This window comes from Trachypithecus francoisi, unplaced genomic scaffold (assembly GCF_009764315.1).
Source record: "Trachypithecus francoisi isolate TF-2019V2 unplaced genomic scaffold, Tfra_2.0 Lachesis_group3, whole genome shotgun sequence".
NCBI lineage: Eukaryota > Metazoa > Chordata > Mammalia > Primates > Cercopithecidae > Trachypithecus > Trachypithecus francoisi.
Window position 1 is genome coordinate 75,328,240 of NW_022681468.1, and position 20,987 is coordinate 75,349,226.

Here is a 20,987-nt window from a genome sequence, read left to right on the forward strand (position 1 = left end):
GAGAGACAGAGTCCTATACACAGGAATATCCTAAATTAAAGTTCTTCAAATTTCAAATACATGAACTAGAAACTATCTGAAAAAACATAGTGAGAAATCTATTTCCAAAAATCCTAAGTCATTTTATGACTTTAGTCATGTTTTATGATTTTAGTCACTGGAAAGCTTAGGTAAAAACAATGTTAACTTTATTTCTGATGGTGTATTACAAAACAAAATAAAATATGCACAGAAACTCAAAGACAACTAAGAAATATAATATAGTTCTATAACCAAAATAAGGAAGTTTTTCTTCCTTTGAGTTCTCCTAGAATTAGCCACTTGTTGACCTATATTGACAACTGATCTATGGTGACTATTTCTAACTTTCCCCTTGAAGCCCTCGGCTTCAGATGATGCTCTGATGTCAAAGCTGGCAGTTGGGATGGGACAAGACTTGCTACTGTCTTGACTACCAGAGCCCTGGAGAATGAAAAAGCCCTATGTGGACCTCCTGTAAGAGGACGCTTATCTTGAAGGCAGTTATTAGCCAAGTAAAGAATTAGATGGCGTGTGTGGACACTGGAAACACTGGAGATGAGAGATGTATCAATGATAGAAGGGTGGAAAGTTGCCAGTGAAGTGAAGCTAGAAGGAGAGAAAATAAGATGGGCTGTCTCCAAAATTTAAAATTATAAACCAGACTGGGATCTACAGAGTGTATCTAACACCCTTATCTTACAGATGAGTTTACAAAATCATTTCATGTTCATGGCAATAAAATAAATAAAACGAGATTATGTGAATTCACTAAGATACATCTATCCCTCAATAAATAAAACGAGATTATGTGAACTCACTAAGACACACCTATCCCTCTATCACCTAGTTTCCACAATTATTAACTCATGGCAAATCTTATTTCACCTATACTGTCACCTACTACCCATTCCCCTATGTTGTTTTAAAGTAAGTCTCCAATGTACAATCATTTTAGCCATAAATATTTCAGTACACATATCCAAAATATAAAAACTCTTAAGAAACCCATAACACTATTACCACTCCTAAAATACTTTAATAATTAAAGTAATTATAAATTAGCAGTGATTTATTCTCTTCTGCAGATTTATTGAGGTATGACTGACAAATTGTATATATTTTGGGTGTACAACACGATGTTTTGATATATGTATTTGTTATGAAATAATTACTATACAACTTGATATCCAGTCACTGTTGTATAAATTATCATCCATCTCCCAGGCTCAAGTGGTCCTCCCACCTCAGCCTCCCAAGCATGTGCCACCATGCTCAAGTAATTTTTTTCTATTTTTTGTAGAGATGGACTTTTGCCATGTTACCCAGGATGGTCTTGAATGCCTGGGCTCAAGCAATTACAGGTGTGAGCCACTGTGCCCGACGTATACAATCATGTTTTATAGTTTTCTTGTTCAAATCACAATCTTAAGGGCCAAACATTGCAAATGTGTATTTTAAATCTTTTTTTAATCTATGGATTTTCACTGCTTGTAATGTATGTGTTGTTCATTTTTAAAGGAGGGATTATTTTTGCAAACAGGCCAAATAAAGTAAAACAGAAGTCTAAAATTATGCAACTGTATGCTACATTATTCATCTTCACATTCTTGTACAATTATCCTCACACAAACAGATTCCAAATCTGTGAATAACATTCAACTGGTTTTATGCGATAGTTGATACTTGTGATGCACAAAACTTATGCTGCCCATAAAACAAGGTATAAAAAGCTCTTATAAGTGACCTAGAAAACTGGATGTAGCTAATCCTATTCTGTCTAATTAATTTACAGTTTAAACTGTTTATTCAAAGATCCAAAACAATATTTAGAGATTTAAGAGGCATAAATTACTCATAATAGTCTAAGAGTGAAACAGAACTGATCTTCAGCAGTGTCTTCTTTGATACCTCTTACCTCTCAGTTCCCAAACTGCCCAAGACCTCCCACCACAGTACCTCTAAATTTTAGAATATAAGGGTAATAGAGCTTTAACATGGACCTCTCTGAGTTTACATGTTTCTAGAGACTCCGTACTCGAGGATAATTTGGTAATATTTATTAAGAACAATTAGAAATGTCTACACTCTTGATTCTAGATTTCAATCTTAGCAATTTGTTATGTGGGCAGAAGTAAACAGAGATGATGATGTACCCAGAAAAAAACTAACATTTAAAGCTTAGATAAGCCTAAGTATTTGTCTTTCAGTACCATCTATTTTTTCTCTTTTTAAAGAGCAACAAAAAAAGACTATATTGAACTATATTGTATGACTATTATTTTTACTTGAAGATAATACAAAAAGAACCATTCCTACCCCCTGTCAATACCTATTTCCTCTAATTGTGAACCTTTTTTTTTTAATGGCATAGCTCTTCTGGTAGTGGTGGCAAAAATATAGAGATGGGGTGACCACTGATCATTTCAAATTTTACTTTTGCAAGTGAGAAACTGCCTATGTCAAAGCGGTATGTTATTTGCAATATTAAAAAAAAACAGAGATACAAGATCACAAAGAATTGTTTTTATATTTTATGCACTCCAAATAAAATAAGCTTTTGTGTTAGCACAATAAAATATTTAAGAATTGACCAATTTAGATGTCTTTTGCAGGTATCATAGGGGATATATACCATGTTACACTACGGTAGTAAGTTCAAAAACCATGATTATTCTAAAGCTTAAAATCTGTAACTTCTAAATACTATGAGTTATATGTTATAAGAAATACTTTGTTTAGGGAAATCTTACTATTGGGATTTACTTCTAATAGTGACATGTGAAGAAAAATATGTAATTCTCCTTAAAAATAAACTACATATGGTTATGTAATGGCCAGTCTATCTAGCAAAAGGCAGACATTACCATAGAAGTTGGAGGTCCCCCTTTGTCTCATAAAACAAAATCATTTTGTCCACAGTTGACGATAAATAAGAGCGGGCCCAGGCTAAGCCATAAAGTATAGCACAGTTGTCTCTAATGTGCCCAAACTTCCTATTGTGCCTTTTCACATACAGTCTAAGAGGGTGAAGATAAGCTGATTCTGGGCAGTACTGTGAACGAGTAAGAAAAAGTAGATTAAGTATTTGGTAGTAGCTCCTTACCAGGAGGTAGAATGAGAGGGACTGACAATAATTTCTAAAAGGGATAATGAGGCCAGACACAGTGGCTTGTACCTGTTATCCCAGCACTTGAGAGGCTGAGGTGTGAGGATCACTTGAGCCCCAGGAGTTCAAGACCTGCCTGGGTGACATAGCGAAACCCCATCTCTACAAAATATACAAAGGTTAGCCAGGTGTGGTGGTGCATGCCTGTAGTCCCAGCTAGCACCACTGCACTCCAGCCTGGGCAAGAGAGCAAGACCGTGTCTCAGAAAAAAAGAAAAAGAAAAAAATAACTTATTAAACCACAAATAAAGATTATGTATATAAAATACCACCAGTAAACATTGTAAGAAAGAAACATGTGGAGGAAAGAAAAGGTTTTGTTTTCTGAATACAGGTAAAAAAACAATATTCAGATCTGAATAACTGATTCTTTTGATTTGGCCTCTAAAACCCTTCTCATTGCAAACTGAGTTTCTGTGTAAAACATCTCAGTTTTGCCTTAAAATATTCTAGTAAAAGTAAATAAAAAACACAAATGGGATAGATGAAACAAGAATGGATACTGACTTAATTGAAGGATTCAGGAGAATTTGATAATGCATATTTGAAAATTTCCAAAATTAAAAGTAAAAAACAAATCTTTTGAAAAGACACCAAATGAATTAATGACTGAAGCAGAATATCTATATATTACAACAGAAAAATCACAAAAACAAAAAAGTCATTTAAAAGTGTCCTATATACAAAATGAAGGACTAAAAGAAAGAAAATGTGAAATCGAGGTACCATTTTATTATCCCCAAATATAAATTCTATTTAAACTATTTTGTTTAGTCCAATTTACATAGGACTTTAGATGTTAAGTTCATTAGCTTATTAATATTCTGATTATACGTTAAAATAAACGATACTCATTATGTAGCAGTTCACTATTCTAAATATGTTAGGATCATTCTTTCAATTAACGTACTTTCAACAACCTGATGGTAAAGACAAATCAAAATGTAAGTGAAGTCCAAATCCAAATCCAAATTTTTAAAAAAAGTATACAATTACAGAGCTCTGAGCTACACATGTAAAAATACCTCAGAGTCTTAAACACACTAATAAAGCACTCCTTGGAACAGAAAACCAAATACCGCATGGGAGCTCAACAGTGAGAACACATGGACACAGGGAGAGGAACAACACACACCAGGGCCTGTCAAGGGCTGGGGAAGAGCAACAGGGAAGAGAGCTAATGGATGCAGGGCTTAATACCTAGGTGATGGGTTGATCTGTGCAGCAAACCACCATGGCACACGTTTACCTGTGTAACAAACCTGCACATCCTGCACATGTACCCCAGAACTTAAAAAGAACTTATGATTCCTATTTATTACCTGAATAAATCCAGAAGTTGCTTTACTTGAGCAGTTAGCCTGTCAACATTTATGTTTAAACGTTACCAGTATGTTTTCTAACAAGCGTACTTACTTGCTGTTTCAAAACTAGGTTCTTCACTCCTTCCATCACAAACTGCGATCCTGTATTCATGACTCGTGATAAGAGACTAGGTGGGGGCAAAAGAGAAGGATCATTCTAAGTACAAAGTGCCTCTCCAATCTGTCACAGATAAAATATTTACCTGATTACACACCACATGCTGATGATGCTTGCTGTACCTACCACCTTTGTTTTCACTAAACAGAAGGGTCTTGAGAATTTCTGCTGCCATGGGTATCACTGCTGCAATTTTATTTAACAATAAAATAGTAATTAAAATACTCTGATTAGTCAATAATTATTAAAAAATATAAAGAGCTGCCCTCAAAATATACATATTAATTTCCTAGTCTTAGCTATAGTTTTTTTTGCAAGTTATAATTTAAAGAGAATTCCTTGCCTTCCTGATTGTCTAATGCTAAAAAAAAAAAAACAATTTAAAGCTAGTAACTTGGACAACGTGCTTTAGGAGTTCAAACCACAAGAACATATTGAAAATATATATGCCAGTAAGTACTATGAGTAAGTCAAACATTACTGTATTCTCTTATATCAGCAGCTGGATCCAATCCTACATTGTATATTGTCTCTCCTCCCTATACATAAAATCTATCATATAAAAATGTGAAACAGAACAGACTTACGGAGTTTTGCCTCAACTCTGAAGAATGTTGTCTACATTTTGAACAACAACAAAACACCAGTAAGTGCCTTGCCATTCTGGGTTTATATCTGTGGTTCAAACGGTCTCTCACATGCAATTAAAAAATGTTTTGTGAGACAGAATAGTAATCCTGCATTAAAATCTCAGAAGGCTAGGGACAGCTTTCAGATCACCCAAGAGTTTCTTATAACATATTTATCAAAATCCCAACTGCAAAATCATAAGAAATCTAATAGGCTTTAATGTTCAATAAGATTTTTAAGGGATGAAACTGAAAAGTCTATTTTATTAAATACATGGAAGTAATTTTCCAAAAATCTTTTCCTTTTCCTCGTCTTGCCTTACTCCACTCTGAAATGAAGAGATGGACAGGATGGAAATCTTTTCATTAACAGAAGCAAGAGAAAGTAATCCTTGTTGGAATGAATGGCTCTGGGTGATTCCTGTCACCAGGCAACTCTGCGGGGGTGTGCTAACCTGAGCAGCACTGTCTGAAGGTGAGGCCAGCTGGATTCCTTTTGCCAAGTACTTACAAGGCTGAGTGCTTTTGTTTTAGCTCTAAAAAGTAAGGCAGGAATTGGAAACTGTACGGTACCAAAAAGAGTAGTCAGAATTACCCTGATGTTCAGTTTCTCTGAAAATCACACATACTCCACTGGGGTCTCTGGAGTAAGATGTCATACCTAACCCTGAGGACTTCCTATCATTCAGCACTGCTTGAATCTATCCTGAAGCTAGGCCTAGCTGCAAGTCTATATTAGTTATCAACACTGATATTAAAATAGTTTTAACCTTCAAATGTTTTCTGAAAATGAAAAATATGTTATAATAACAAACAAGCATATGAATAAAAACCATTTGGAAATTTGGAAAATAAAGAAAAGTACCCAAAAGAAAAAAAACTATACCCCTTAAAATTACCCACTATTAACATTTAGATGTATATCATTTCAGCTATGCAATTAAATGTATGTATGTGTATACTCATCCACACAGATACACACAGATGGATAAATGGACATATAGGGATGATACTGTAAAAAAATGTCATCTAAGTTTTAGCTCATACCATGTAAAAGACATTAACTTACATTTTAAAGTGAGAATTTGAATGTGCCCAACACTAAAAAATGATGTTTGAGGTGATATACTAATTACCCTGATTGGATAATTACACATGGTATGTATTAGCACACTGTACCTCATAAATATGAACAATTATTACATGCCAATGAAAAATAATTTTAAAAAATAGAAAAGAAAAAGGAGAACTTCAGCCATCTAAATGTCACCAAAGGTATGGTGACATTTTCCGCATTCAAAGTGTCAGACATTGTGTTTTTAAGGCATGAAAGTCTAAGGTTTTGAGTACAAAGATGCAACAGATTTATTAAAAATACTTACCCCATTGGTTTAGTGGTAGTGCTGCCATAGCTGGCAGGAGCTGAGGCCATCTTGGTAAAAGCCCTATAAAAGAAGGAAGTTGTACTTAAAAGCTAATTATTAGAGCTAACTCTGGGTGTCATGGTATTAAAATATCTATTGACTAACTTCTACGGTGCAGACATTTTCTGAAAAGAGAATTTTTAAACTAATATAACTGTACTACAATTAGTACTAAAACACTGAATTATTATTTTTTGAGACAAGATCTCACTCTGTCACCCAGGCTGGAATGCAGTGTTGCCATCATGGCCCAAATGCATTAGTTTTCCAAACTTCATATTTTTCTTCATTTCTATGTGATCATTTAAATAAAAAGAACTGATATAGAGACTTGATAGCTTAAAAGAACAATCATATAATAATTTACTCTTTTTACTCTTTCCTACATTCTATGCTCCCTTGTTTCCAGGTACATGCCTTTGCTCATGCTGTCCTTTAGGAGTATACATTCACTACCTTATTCAATAGAAACTGTATATTTCCTTTTAAGACTAAGTTCAAAACCACTTTATTTGTTAACACTTCTAACTCTACCACTCAATGATTTTTCCCTTTAGTTATATTCTACACCAGACTTTTATACTTAATTGCATATATTATTTTCAACTCTTTCTAAATGTCCAGAATCTCTGTAACTAAACAATACGATGAAGGATGGGCAGAAAGATGGCATTTAGATGTGCTTTAAAAATATCTTTATTCTGAGAGTATTTTCACTGTAGAGAATCCAGAAAATATAAAATGCTTCCAGAAGAATCCTACCACTTTGAGGTAACCCCTGTTAAGATGCTGGTGTAGTCTTCTAATCTTAGGACACATGCCTATTTAACATATATGATTTAAAAACCAAAATTAGCATCATATTGTATATACTGTTTTATAACACATTTTAGTAGCACACCATAAACATTTTATGCCAGTCAATATTCTTTCATAATGATTCTTATTTTAAATGCTTTGTAACTGGGAAAAAAAGAGTACCTAAAGAAAATTTTATAAGGGAAAAAAATGTAAATCACTAAGATGTGGTAGTAGAAATGCTAAAAATATTCAATTTCAATCTTGACAAAATCTGCCAACAACAGAGAAATCTCAAACAAAAATTTCAGTTCAGAAAGGAGGATGTGAATCAGCAGTGGATTAGAATTTCTGCATTAACAACAACAAAAAAAATAGTTTTCCACTAGAAACAATATCTAAACAACAAAGAAGGGTTAAATAAATAACAGTACATTTATATGGTTTAATATTAGGCAAACAGTAAATACTTCCATGAACTGGCATGACGAAAGCTATTAAGAACTAGAATACAAAACTGTATCTCTAAAAATGATTTCCCAGTTTTAAAAAATATCTGGCTGGGTGCAGTGGTGCACACCTGTAGTCCTAGCTACTAAGGAGGCTGAAATGGAAGGATCATGAGCCCAGGAGTGTGAGGTTACAGTGAGCTATGATTGTATCACTGCACTCCAGCCTGGGTGGCAGAGCAATACCTCGTCTCTAGAAAAAAAATCTGTCATATATATAAAGAATGAAAGAATATACACTAATGTTTACTTGTACTGCAGACACGATGCCACAAGTAGAAAATTCCACATCTGACCTCGTGTCAGGTTGCAGTTCAAATGCACAACTTAAGAATATTGATAAAATTACCTGTAGGCTATGTATATGAGACAATAATTGATGTTTTTGTTTAGACTTGTGTCCCATCCCCAAATATCTCATTTTATATATATGCAAATATTCCAAAATCTGAAAAAATCCAAAATCCAAAACACTTCTGGTTGCAAGCATTTTGGATAAGGGGGATTCAACCTGTATTATAAAAATTGGGAAAGACAGTTTTCAGTTTTCCTTTTAAACAAAGGTTTGTTGTGTGTTTTTTTCTTATTACAAGAACACAGACAAAAGTAAGTTTCAAAAGTATAGATAATAAAAACACTTGTAATCTCACCACTTAAGAGATAACTACTGTTAACAATTTGGTATAATTCTCTTGCTATGCTTATTTTTTTTATATAATTGTGATCAGAAAGCATATTTAATCCTTTCATCTTAAAAAATTATTTTAAAAACTATTTTGAAGGTAATACTTTTTGTAGAAAATTTGGAAAATAAAGAAAAGCACCCAAAAGGAAAAAAAATTCTACTACTTGGAGTTATCTACTATTAACATTTAGTTGTATGCCATTTCAACTCTGTAATTACATGTTTGTATGTATATGCTTATATGAACACATACATATGGATGAAAAAATGGATAAACAAGGATCATACTGTAAAAAATGTCATTTAAGTTTTGGCTCAAATGTGACTATCTACTAGATGCTTTCCCTGATCTCCTAAGCAAATTTAGCTATCACCCCCAGCAGGTTAAAATCTTATCACTTAAGTTTTATTTCCTATGTCATTTAACATAGTTTAACATTATTCTGTTCATTTATTTGCTTATTTGTTAATTGTTTCCTCAACACAAATGTAAATTCACTGACAGCTGGGGCCTTGTTTATCATGCTCGCTATTAAGAAATATTTATCAAACAAATCAATAAAGAGTGTTATAATTTTTTTTTTTACTTTACAATATAACATGAGCACTTCCCAATGTCACTAAGTAAGCCTTCTGATTTTTAATGACTCAACTGTATTTATCTTACAGAAATGCCACAATTCACTTACTAATACTACTGCTAGACATTTAGATTGCTTTTAAAAATTTCATTATTACAATTGTATCTAAAATCTTAGCTTCAATTACTTCTTTGGGATAAATCCTTAAGAGAAGTACTAGGTCAGAGTTATTTTTAAAGAACTCTTTATACTATCCAGAAAAATTTTGACAATTTATATTCCTAATAGCAGAGTATAAAATGCACACATGAATTTTCCTGTATCCTTGGCATGGTATTTTCTAAATGTTTGCATTATGTTAATTTGCCTTTCTTGGATTATTAGTCAAATTAAAATTTCCTCTTAATGCCTTGGAGACATTTGACTCCAGACATTTCAGTCTTTGACTTTCTCACCTTATCAGTAAAGAAACTATAAAGCTTACCCAGGAAAGAAAGGCATCACTGTTTTATGTAATTTTAAGTTGTAAACAGGGTGGGCCAGGTAAGGAAATATTTATGCCACTGGATATATAAAACCACCAAGGCATTGTTCAGTTTTCTTATTAGCATTCCCATCTTCTTGGGAATGAAGCCTCAACTGTACTCCTTTAAATGACAGGAATTAAAGAAGAAAATAAAACTTACTTCCACTGTTTGATATATTGTAAAGGATTAAGGTTGCATCCTGCATCAGTTAAAGCTTTTTTATATTGCTCCAAATCAGCCTGAAATAAGAAAAGAACTATATGACAAAAAATTTTACTTTCATGAAAGATGTTATTTGATTAATTAAAAAGTAAGACCAAAGGCATGAGTTTAAATTCTTGGCACCCAAGTAGAGTGGAGTCACGTCTTAAATGAGTACCCACGTGAGCACCCAAGACAAGAAAATCGCATATAATGAAAATTACCTTTAAGAGGCTCCCAAATCACCTATGAAAATACAGTATTTTAAAATTTCTCAGTAAGTCTAACAATGTTATTTTTTCCTTTACTGCTGGGATAGACTGCTTTTCTTTGGGACACGCACTAAATGATTTGGTTTGCCCAAGAATATTTCTAAACCAGAAACACAAGGGGAATGATACCAACTGAGGGGAGCTGCAGATTTGGGTTGCTCATCTCATTTTCATTCTAGGGGTCCAGATTCATTAACTGGACAACAGGTGTCCTGCACTTCAAAAAAAACTTTTTTTTTCAACTCTTCCCTTACTCATTTCCTGATAAGTCTGGCTGAATTTGTGTAACTTAAAGGAGCCTATCTTAATGATCACTTACATTTATGAAAAGACATAATCCTTACCAAAAGTAAATAAAAATAATGTGGTTAAATTAAGGGAATACTGAATTAAGTTTTAGAATCATATATTCTTAAGAAAAATATTATAATTAAGCTATCAGAATCCCCTGAGATATATAGGTAAAACTCTGTTGATGAGAGAGGTACTTTTTTTTTGAGATAGAGTTCCACTCTTATTGTCCAGGCTAGAGTGCAGTGGCGCAATCTTGGCTCACTGCAACCTCTGCCTTCCAGGTTCAAGGCATTCTCCTGCCTCAGCCTCCTGAGTAGCTGAGATTACAGGCACGCGCCACCACACCCAGCTAATTTTTGTATTTTTAGTAGAGATGGGGTTTCACCATGTTGGCCAGGCTGGTCTCAAACCCCTGACCTCAGGTAATCTTCCCATCTTAGCCTGAAAGAGATACTTATAAAAAGAAAACCACACTTTCTTAAAAAATTAGAAGTGAAGCTTTGTGTTCCCAAGGTAAAGTAGAATGGCTGAGAGCAAACAGCAGGTTTAGTTTTGCTATTTTAATATGCAAAAGATTTTTGACCAACAGAAACCCTATCAATTTACCAGATATTAAAAAAAAAAAAAAAAACTGCTACCGGCAAAGGAATGGAGTTTAGAACAACCATATTCTAAATGTCATCTTGAGGTTCTTATGCTTCTTGCTCATCCAGTAAAACAATACAGTTAAATAATTAGAGTCAACAGTCTCTAACCCAGTAAGAAGTCTGATACCAATTACCAAAATCACCACTTTCTTTTATAGAATAGACTATATTTTCTATGTTGGACATTAGTTTTAAAACAATCTTAAAATAAGGTTAACCTTTCAAAAAGCACAGCAAATCTGATTAACTTAGTTTAGAATAGTTATTTTCCAAAAATAAGAATTTTGGCCGCTTAAATTCAGTTCACATTCCAACAACTTAAAAGTAGTCAGATGTTTCACGGGTAGTTTCCCCTGGTAACAATAAAGTTGCTATAAAATACAGCAGTACATAGAAGCAGCCTTAACAAATTGTTTTTCTTTTATTTCTTTTCTTTTCTTTTATTTGAGATGGAGTATTGCTCTGTCGCCCAGGCTGGAGTACAGTAGCGTGATCTCAGCTTACTGCAACCTCTGCCTCCCAGGTTCAAGCTGTTCTCCTGCCTCAGCCTCCCCAGTAGCTGGGATTACAGGTGCATGCCACCACACTTGGCTAATTTTTGTATTTTTAATAGAGACGGGGTTTTGCCATGTTGCCCAGACTGGTCTCAAACTCCTGAGCTCAAAGTGATCTGCCTGCCTCGGCCTCCCAAAGTGTTGTGATTACAGGTGTGAGTCACCATGCCTGGCCATTTTTCTTTTAAAGGAATAAAGTAGATATTTAGCTGCAGTGACTTGTACTTCTATTTTTAAAATCTGAATTGTAGTAGTCTACAAATAAGCATTCCCCTTCCTCCCAATAACTGAATAAAGGACATACCTCAGAAGGTGCTTGCTGTGTGCTTATATAATAGATAAGAAACAACCTCATTTTATCTTCTGGAGTTCCTGCTGCATAGGGGAAAAGAGGTTAAAAAAAGATTTTCATAATTGTGGTTATTATGTATTATAGTCAACGCAAGTATGTTACATTTCAAGGCATATATAAATGTGACAAAACAAAACATGGCTCTTGATTTAACTGAGTTAAGGTAACAGGCACTATAATTACAACCATGTAAAATACAGATATAGAAAAGATTAAATGAGGTGGGATGAGAGGGCTGTGATTATGACAGCATCTCTATTGTATCTTCCAAATTGTGTATAATGTTGAGATTTCCCTTTTAGATATAAACTCACAATGAAAGGAAAGGATATAAGCAGGGTAATCATATACTTTCAAAACAGATACTTCTGAGGTAGCAAAAGGGGTGCCACTAACAATTACATAAGGACAACTGGTATGAAAGTGGGACTATCCTGGGAAACTAGATGTATGGTCACCCTAGGAATTGGGTTATGAAACTTTGCTGGCTAAACAAAATCAACTAGCTGAGCCTAAAGCCATATTTCTCAAATTGGGGGCCCCTAAATACACGTGTTTCTGAAGGCTTTTATATTACTATAAGAATGGGAAAACCATGTATTTTTATTAAAAAAAATTGTTATATCACATAGAATATATCTGCCTCAAATTTTAAGGCAAAACATAAGATTTCAAACAAATATCTTTCTTGCTTGCAGTGCTCTGAGTTACTACTCTTACTACCGAAAGTCCAAGACTATCCAGAGAAACTTATTTATTGTCTGTTCTTCTATCACGTGCACTTTGGTGGAAATGTGATGAAGCACTGGTCTTGACAAATAATATTCAGTTGCACTTTAAAGTGTATCCTAAGATGCAAGAACTCAGAATTGTTGTATTTTATTATAGAATAAAAACTAGTTGATTTTTTTCAAAACATACTGACTGACAAGACACTTATTTTTTATATGATTTGGAACACTAACACTCATTCTCTAATTATCTGTACTCCCTGAATATGACAAAGAATGGTAAAATAAAGATCAAGTTCTCTAAAGTTCTCATGTCTACAAATAAATATTGTATTTGGGGTATTTTGAATATTAGATTATGAGACTCCAGGGCTTGTTAAATCCTAGGACAATACTGATATTTTTGTTTTAGCAGGTAATTAGCCTGATTCAGTACAGGCTAAGGTTCTTACCAGCCTTCTGTAGGTTATTCTTTCATCATCGATTCTATTTTCAAAACCTTTTGCAGTGCTATTGGGATCTGTCCCACCAACCAGTGGTCAGTCCGGGGACTGGGAGGTAGTCTTCTAACTCTTCCCCTCTCAGTCTTTGAAATGCTGTTTAGGATCAGCTTCATACACGTGCAGCTCAGGGGTGAACCCAGGAATTCATGAACAACTTTACGAGGTTACTTTCCTGAGCTCCCTCCTCTCCACAATCTCCCTGGTACTTTCCCATTTCCTTGGCCTTCCCTTTTTTGTGCCCCAGCTAGAGAACTTTGGCTTTGGTCACCCTGCTTCACTGAGCACTTCTTGCCATAACTGCTCCAACTATGATCGACCAGCTACAGGACAAAGGGCAAAAGAGTAATGAGGCTTGTCCTACCCACTTGGGACCACAGATTCTAATATACGAGAGGAAGGTTCCCCTCCCTCAGTTTTCAGGGCCTGTGGGTCCCCGAGTTTGCTTTAAGTATCTTCAGCATCTAGCATAGCCTTTTCTAATAGCAGATACTTACTTTGCTTAAAGAAGGAACAGCTCCCACTCTTCTTCAAGGGGAAACATACTTTAAAACTGCTACAGTGTTAATAACTGCCTTAGAACATCTGCTAAGGTTTTCAAGACCAATCTGATGGTAAGGGCTGCGGAGCATACTGATGGTTATAATGACATAACCACAGGGAAACCAAACTGAAATTGTTAGCATGTGTCCTTTACAACTATGATTATTCTAAAGCCTGTAGCTGCAGCCTGGAACCTGTCACACGTACCTTTCTCCTTTGACTGCTACTTTAAAGTCAGAATTCCCTTACGGAGTAATCTGGTGTATTTTAGATAAAAGTTTTAAGTACAGTTTGGAGAACTTTTGTTCTCCCAGAAATTCTAAGAGTAAGATGCTGACCCGCTGTCCCATCACCCCTAAATGTCAAAGACATTCTCTAACACAGCCTCAGTAAAACAATTAGCAAAATGTGATATTAACACTGACACATTACATTGATGTGATATACTACATGATACATTCATCACCATTTAATCCTCAGATCCTATTTCAAGTTTTACCAATTATGTCTACAGTACATTTTATGGAAAAAGGATCAATTTCAGAATCACGTGCCACATACAGTTGTCATGCCTCTTTAGTCTTCTTCTGTATGAAACACTTCCTCCATTTTTCCTTGACTTGCAGCTTGGTTACTTTTTAAGACTATAGGCTGGTTTCTTCCTAGAATATCACACAATTAAATTTTGTCTAATATTTCTTCATGATTAGATTTAGGTTATACCAAGGCAAGAATATCACAACAGTGATGCTGTGTTCTTTGCACTGAATCCTACTAGCCCTTTACCTCTCAGTCTTTCCTGAGCTCCTTCCTCTGCACAATCTGCTTAGTACTTTCCCACTATTTTATGTCTCTTTACTTACGATGTTCACTGTGGTTACCTAATAAGATATTTATCAGGCTTCTCCACTGCATGGTTACTTTTTCTCCCTTACGGCTAATAAGTATTTTGTGGGGAGGTATTCTGAAACTGCATAAATATCCTATGAAATTTCAATTTATTCATTTGTTATGTCCACATGGACTCTTGGCATCCTCTTTTATCAGTGGGTTATAATATGTTATTATTTATTTTGATGCTCAAATTGTCATCTTCAAGTTGACTTCTGGGTTCTTTTGACAAGTTCTATTATTTTTGGAGTACCTTCCCTGCCTTCTGATACAACAAAAATGTTCCAGACTCATTTTGTACTTTTGCTCCCTGCCCCACCTCTGGAATCAGCCACCTCTCCAAGGAGTCCTAGTGGAAATTGTATTTATAAGCCAGCATCTTTACTAGTTGGGTATTGCAGGCCCTGTCAGTTAGCAGAGCTAGGGAATACATGAGTGTACACACCACCCCCGCTCCCACATACAATCTATATTTATTTCTGTATCTGAACAGATATATAGTGAAAACACTAAGTTCACACCAACACCTCTAATTCCAATCCAACACTACAGGGTTCATTCTAATTTTTTCCCTTTATATATTTATAAATTCCTTCTCTGACAATGGGAAATTGGGCTTTCTTTAATTATCCAATATATTTATCTAGCCAGTCACCTGTATGTAACAAATATCCCATCGCTGCTTCCACCCCCTTGCTGCATGGATGCCCTTCTTACTTCACTTGAGCTCTGATTTCCTGCAGTGGACCCATCCACATACCTAGACGTACTTCTCACCTCACCTAGGCCCAAGCTGGTTTGTTTCTGTGTGGGGGTAACCCTCCTCAATCTGTTAGGGTTCTCACACACCTTACTAGACTACTCCCACATGTGGACACTCTGCTTTCCTTTACTGAACTTTGACATCTAATGCCAGATTACTAATCCTCCCTTTATCCCATGAGTGGATGCCCTTAGCCATCTTGCTCAGGTTCCAACATCTTATTCTGGACCAAAGTGGCACTAGACTGCTACTTTGTATGAATGCCTACCTTGCTCTATCTTACTTAGTATCTTTAGGGATAAATCGTTTGAGAAAGGGGAAATGAAAAAGCAGGACTGATTGCCTTTCTGTCAACATGCTTTTTTGTTTCAACTTTACTTGAAAGTTACTGTAAATAACAAGGAGTAGCTCAGAAATGATGGACTTCATATAACTTGTTGAATTTCTTTCACTGTAAAATGCATATACCTTTAAAATGCTATGTTCTCACCACAAATCTAGCTTTCTAAAAGTGTGAGCAATAGTTATGGCTTCTCAGATGTTTGTATAAATAGAATCTTTAATCATAAAACAGTCTGGACTTTTAAATTATTTTCTAATTTGGATTACGGTCTAAATTTCATACCAAAACTGTAACTCAAAAACCATCATTATGCAGCTTAAATAGCTTATATGCAAAATGGGTCCTAGGCTTTCCATTTGTTTTGGAAAAAGCTGAAGTTTGAATTCAAAATTATTCTGAAATGATCTATAGGTCTCTAAAGTTTAGGGAATTTCAGAGTCTAAGACTCTATGTAGATCCCACAATCTTTATAATTAAAAGCCACAATTGGATTACATTAAAATGTTTTTGACTATTTTTGCCTGTGGTTTTTTTTTTGAGACAAGGTCTTGCTCTGCCACCCAGGCTGGAGTACATTTGTGCGATTACCACTTACTCCAACATTGTACTCCTAGGCTCAAGGGATCCTCAGCCTCCCAAGCAGCTGGGACTACAGAGGCATGCTGTCCTGCCTGGCTAACTTTTTTCATTTTTTTGTGTGTATACGGGGTCTTGCTTTATTGCCTAGGCTGGTCTCAAACTTCTGGGCTCAAGCGATCCTCCTGCCTCAAGCTCCCAAAGTACTGGGATTATTAAGTGCACAGTTCAGTGGTAAAAAAGTTTTATATTTTTTTGTTCCCTCCATCCCCCCACCTCTCTCCCTTTCCTGGCCTCTGGTAACTCTATCATCATAAGATCTACTTTTTAAGCCTCCAAATGAGTGAGAACACGTGATTTGTGCCTGGCTTATTTCACTTAACATATTGGCCTCCATAGATCATATTTTCTAAGTACAAATAGTTATATTTTAAGAAAATCTAACATACAAATATTTAAAGTGACTGGCCATAGAGTTTCTTTAAACGTAAATTCCCTAAACATGTAAAACAGAATTTAGTTTTAGATTCATCTTTTCAGGAAACTGAGGGTAGACCAAAGTAATTAGGAAGCGAATCACTTAGAGACACCTGCTTTGAATGTTATACCTTCAAATCTTCCTGGAACCAGTAGAAATTAAGCTTTACATATGCCACCTTAAACAAATGAATATAAAAAGTGCTTAAATACTATCAAATAAAAGTTCAGTGAAATGAAATGCAAATCATTTTTCCACTACAGGAGCTGCTAAGTTGTAAAATTTTCCCAGAAAATAGCTCATTTAATTATTTTGATATTAGCACTGATTGTCAGAAAAAAAACAATTCTATTCAGTTTACTCAATTGAAAATGCTGGTTTCATCAGATATGAAACTTATATTAGCCTCAAATTTTTGGTACCTACCATCAGGGTCTGATATTATATCTAGAAGAGATTTATCCAGAGTAGTTTTGCTCATTATTTTTTCTTCATATTCAAAATATACATCCAATTTTCTTGCCTGTTTCAAAATAAATGAGAATATAATAAGTCATTAAAATATATGCTGGTCTACTTACCTTGTAAATTTCTATTTTCTATGATCAATTTTAAGACATGTTCTTTGAGACAGGTCAAAAGTACAGTTCAGAAGTACCAGGCTGAAGTATAGTGGTGCAATCTCAACTTCCCAGGCTCATGTGATCCTCACACCTCAGTCTCCCGAGTAGCTGGGACCACAGGTATGTGCCACCACACCTGGCTAATTTTTCTGTATTTTTTATAGAGATGGGGTTTTGCCATGTTGTGCAGGCTGGTCTTGAACTCCTGAGCTCAAGCAATCTTGCCTGTCTCGGCCTCCCTAAATGCTGGGATTATAGGTGCGAGCTACTGTGCCCGGCCTTCATTTCTTAACAGAATTTAAAGTGCCTTACTTTTGAATACTTTTGAATATATATTTAATATAGGAAAAAACCAGATTATTTTGTTTACCATATTTGATGGATAAATTCAGCAGTAATTCTGCATACCATACACATATTAGCAAAGATAAAAACACAATTCTTACTTATTGTATTGGTTACTGGCATACAAATCATATTGTACTCCATGCAAAATTCATGTCAGGTGGTCAAGTTATGTTTACTACTTTAGTGTGCAAATCCACATACATTCACATTAACTGGATGGAAAGTTACCTTAACTAAATTATTGTTCTTTTTGTTTTTTTAATAAAAACTAAAACTTTCCTTATTAGTTTTCCTGTTTAATATCTTTAAGATAATGGAAACGTAGTAAAATTTTGCTGTGTGAGACGTCTCCTAATTGAAAATTTTGTTGATTAAAATTATCTAAATAAAGTTAACATATTAAGATCCTGAAAAGCAAATAAAAATGATCAAATATCTCTTAAGTTATGCTTCAGATAATTCAGATATTATTGAGGGTGTTAATAATCAAGTGAGAGTAGAAACCATTCATGAAATTATAAAAATCAATTTTTAAAATTAAAGGTGTAAACAATCAAAGTGGGAGTAGAAACCATGAAATAAATTAGGATTTATAGGAATACCAACATAGAACCAATATACAAATATACAACATAAATACATTATGCTAAAAGGCAGAATGAAATAAATAGCCAATTGAGGAGGAAGTGATACATTCTGAGTTGAAGTCTGAAAGTGACTTAGGGACACAGATATAGTTCATTTCAGTTAAACAGATCATGCCAAGGCACAACAAGGTAGAAACATCTCAATAGTAGACTAAGGAGTGAATTTCATATATGGAGCAAGAAGAAATCAGAGTCCTCTCACTCCCACTCCCTTGGAGTGGCATGCAAGGCCAAAGTTTTATAGATTAAATATCCAGACAGTTCAAAAATGAATACAACATAAAAAGACATATACTGAGAAGTCTTATTTTTCATCCCTGTCGTCTTCCACCCCATTTCTACCTGCTTCTATAGGTATTTTTTTTTAATATTATTTCTTCTAGGTTTTTAGAGTTTCTTTGTGCAAATATAAGCAAAGGGTCTGTATTCTAATATCCGTCTCCTTCCTGACACAAGAAGTATGATACTGTACTTTTCCACCCTTTCCTTTCACTGAACAATATATTCTACATCAGTGTGTTTCCTATCAGTGAGCTCTTATCTATGAAATCTCCAGACCTTCATATTCTTCAGACTCTCTGATATAGGAACTATTTTATCTACTCTATAAAGTTATTTTGAATACTAAAACAGAGACAAAGTAAAGTCCTAGAAATGAGAAAGTTCCACCAATAATATTAAAAATGAACAAAAGAAATATAAGAGATTCTAGGAAAAAGACCACAGTAGTGGCTGTGGGAACAGAAAGGACAAGATGAGTATTTAATAATTTACATGAGAGAAAGGATATGGGATACAAAGTAGTGAAAGAAGAAAAAGAAAACTTTGGGGAACGACAATGATGATACTAGAAACTATTAATGTGAATATTAGCTTGCGAAAAGCTGTTATCTGCAGAGTGAAGTCAGGAATGGAAGGGGAAAGGTGCTAAAATAAGGTGTTAAACCAACTTTCAGGCCCTCTGATCCAGCTAACCTTTTCTATTTTATCACTACTCACTAAATTGTTTCCTCTAGTCACATCAAATAGTTATTTCATTAAACTTTTAACTTTTCATTAAATACTGTGTTCCCTTTTAATTCTCTAGTCTTAGGCTCAAGTTATTCTCTTAGCTTTTGCAGAATATATTCCTCTTCTACCATCTACTCAGTGAATTCTATTCCTTCAAGATCTACCTTCTCTGTAGCTTTTCTGCAACTCTTCCTTTAATCCCTGCTCTCTCCCCTTTCTGACCCTCTCCCACTGTGCTCCTTGGCCAAAATAACTCATTACTCCTTTATCTGTGTATCAATAGCACTTTATACACCTCATCATAATAACAAAGATCACAGTATATTACTGTCCTTTGTTTATGTGTCTAAAACTGTAAACTCCTTAGAGCATGTCTAATTAACTGTTTAATCCTAGGAGTCTAACACAGCACCTGGCTTATAACAAGCACTTGCATTTGTTGAATTTCAAAACCAAGAACAGGACGTATACAGACCAAGCAATCATTTTTAAAAGTCATGAAAGTAGATGAATGAACTTCTGGAAGTGGAAAACGTAAATAATCTAGTCTTTTGTGACTGAATATATAAAACTCAGTATGCTAAGGTGCGATGGCACATGCCTGTAGTCTCAGGTACGTGGGAGGCTGAGGTGAAAGGATCGCTTGAGCCTTGGGAGTTTGAGACTAGCCTGGGAAACATAGTGAGACCCTGTCTCTAAATAAATAAATAAATAAATAATCTAAATATGCTAAATGCCATAGCAGAATCTAATTTCTGTAACTATATACATCAGTAAAAAAAAAATCACTGACTTATGTTAAGTACAGGCATTTGGTTCATTTTGCTCCTTTTGAGATGTAGTAACTTACTTATAACATCAACTTCTAATGAACAATGGAAATAGGGTCCAAAAACAACTTAATGTGATTGGCACTAGGTAGGGGGTTTCTTTTAGAGGTGACAAAAATGCTTTAAAATTAGATTGTGGTTGCAACAACTCTGTAAATATTCTAAAACCTATTGAATGATATGTTTTAAATTGATGAATTGCAAAGTATGTATGTTACATCTCAATAAAGCTGTTAAAAGTAACAGCCCTTTAATATACTGATTATGAGGGAGCACCATCTAAGAGGAAAAGGAGTGATGTGCTATACAGATTTTCTAACCTGCATAAGAGAACTAGTATCTCTTCAGCAACTACCATGTGTAAGGCACTTTACTTACAACTATGGCTTTCAAGTGTTTTTAAAGAGAGAGCCTCAGGACCCTCTTTCTCACACCAAATCTTCTGCAGAACCCTAAACACAAAATAGATATAAGTGATCCATTAAATGTCTCCATACAGCTCTAGGGTACCAGAGAACAGGGTTCAAAAATTACTAACTTACTTTATCTCATTTAATTCTC

At 34.7% G+C, this 20,987-nt stretch overlaps 1 protein-coding gene across 4 annotated transcripts in view; it reads right to left on the bottom strand.

The window, feature by feature from the left end:
- SCFD1 (sec1 family domain containing 1) overlaps positions 1–20,987 on the bottom strand; it is a 109,570-nt gene that overhangs the window by 27,192 nt on the left and 61,391 nt on the right. For all 4 annotated transcript variants that reach the window (XM_033188353.1, XM_033188356.1, XM_033188355.1 and 1 more), the window contains 5 exons: positions 17,394–17,490; positions 12,095–12,165; positions 9,982–10,061; positions 6,681–6,743; positions 4,604–4,679 (listed from right to left, as the gene is read on the bottom strand). In XM_033188353.1, coding sequence (XP_033044244.1) covers positions 4,604–4,679; positions 6,681–6,743; positions 9,982–10,061; positions 12,095–12,165; positions 17,394–17,490 — 387 coding nt within the window. The remainder of the gene's footprint in view (positions 1–4,603; positions 4,680–6,680; positions 6,744–9,981; positions 10,062–12,094; positions 12,166–17,393; positions 17,491–20,987) is intronic.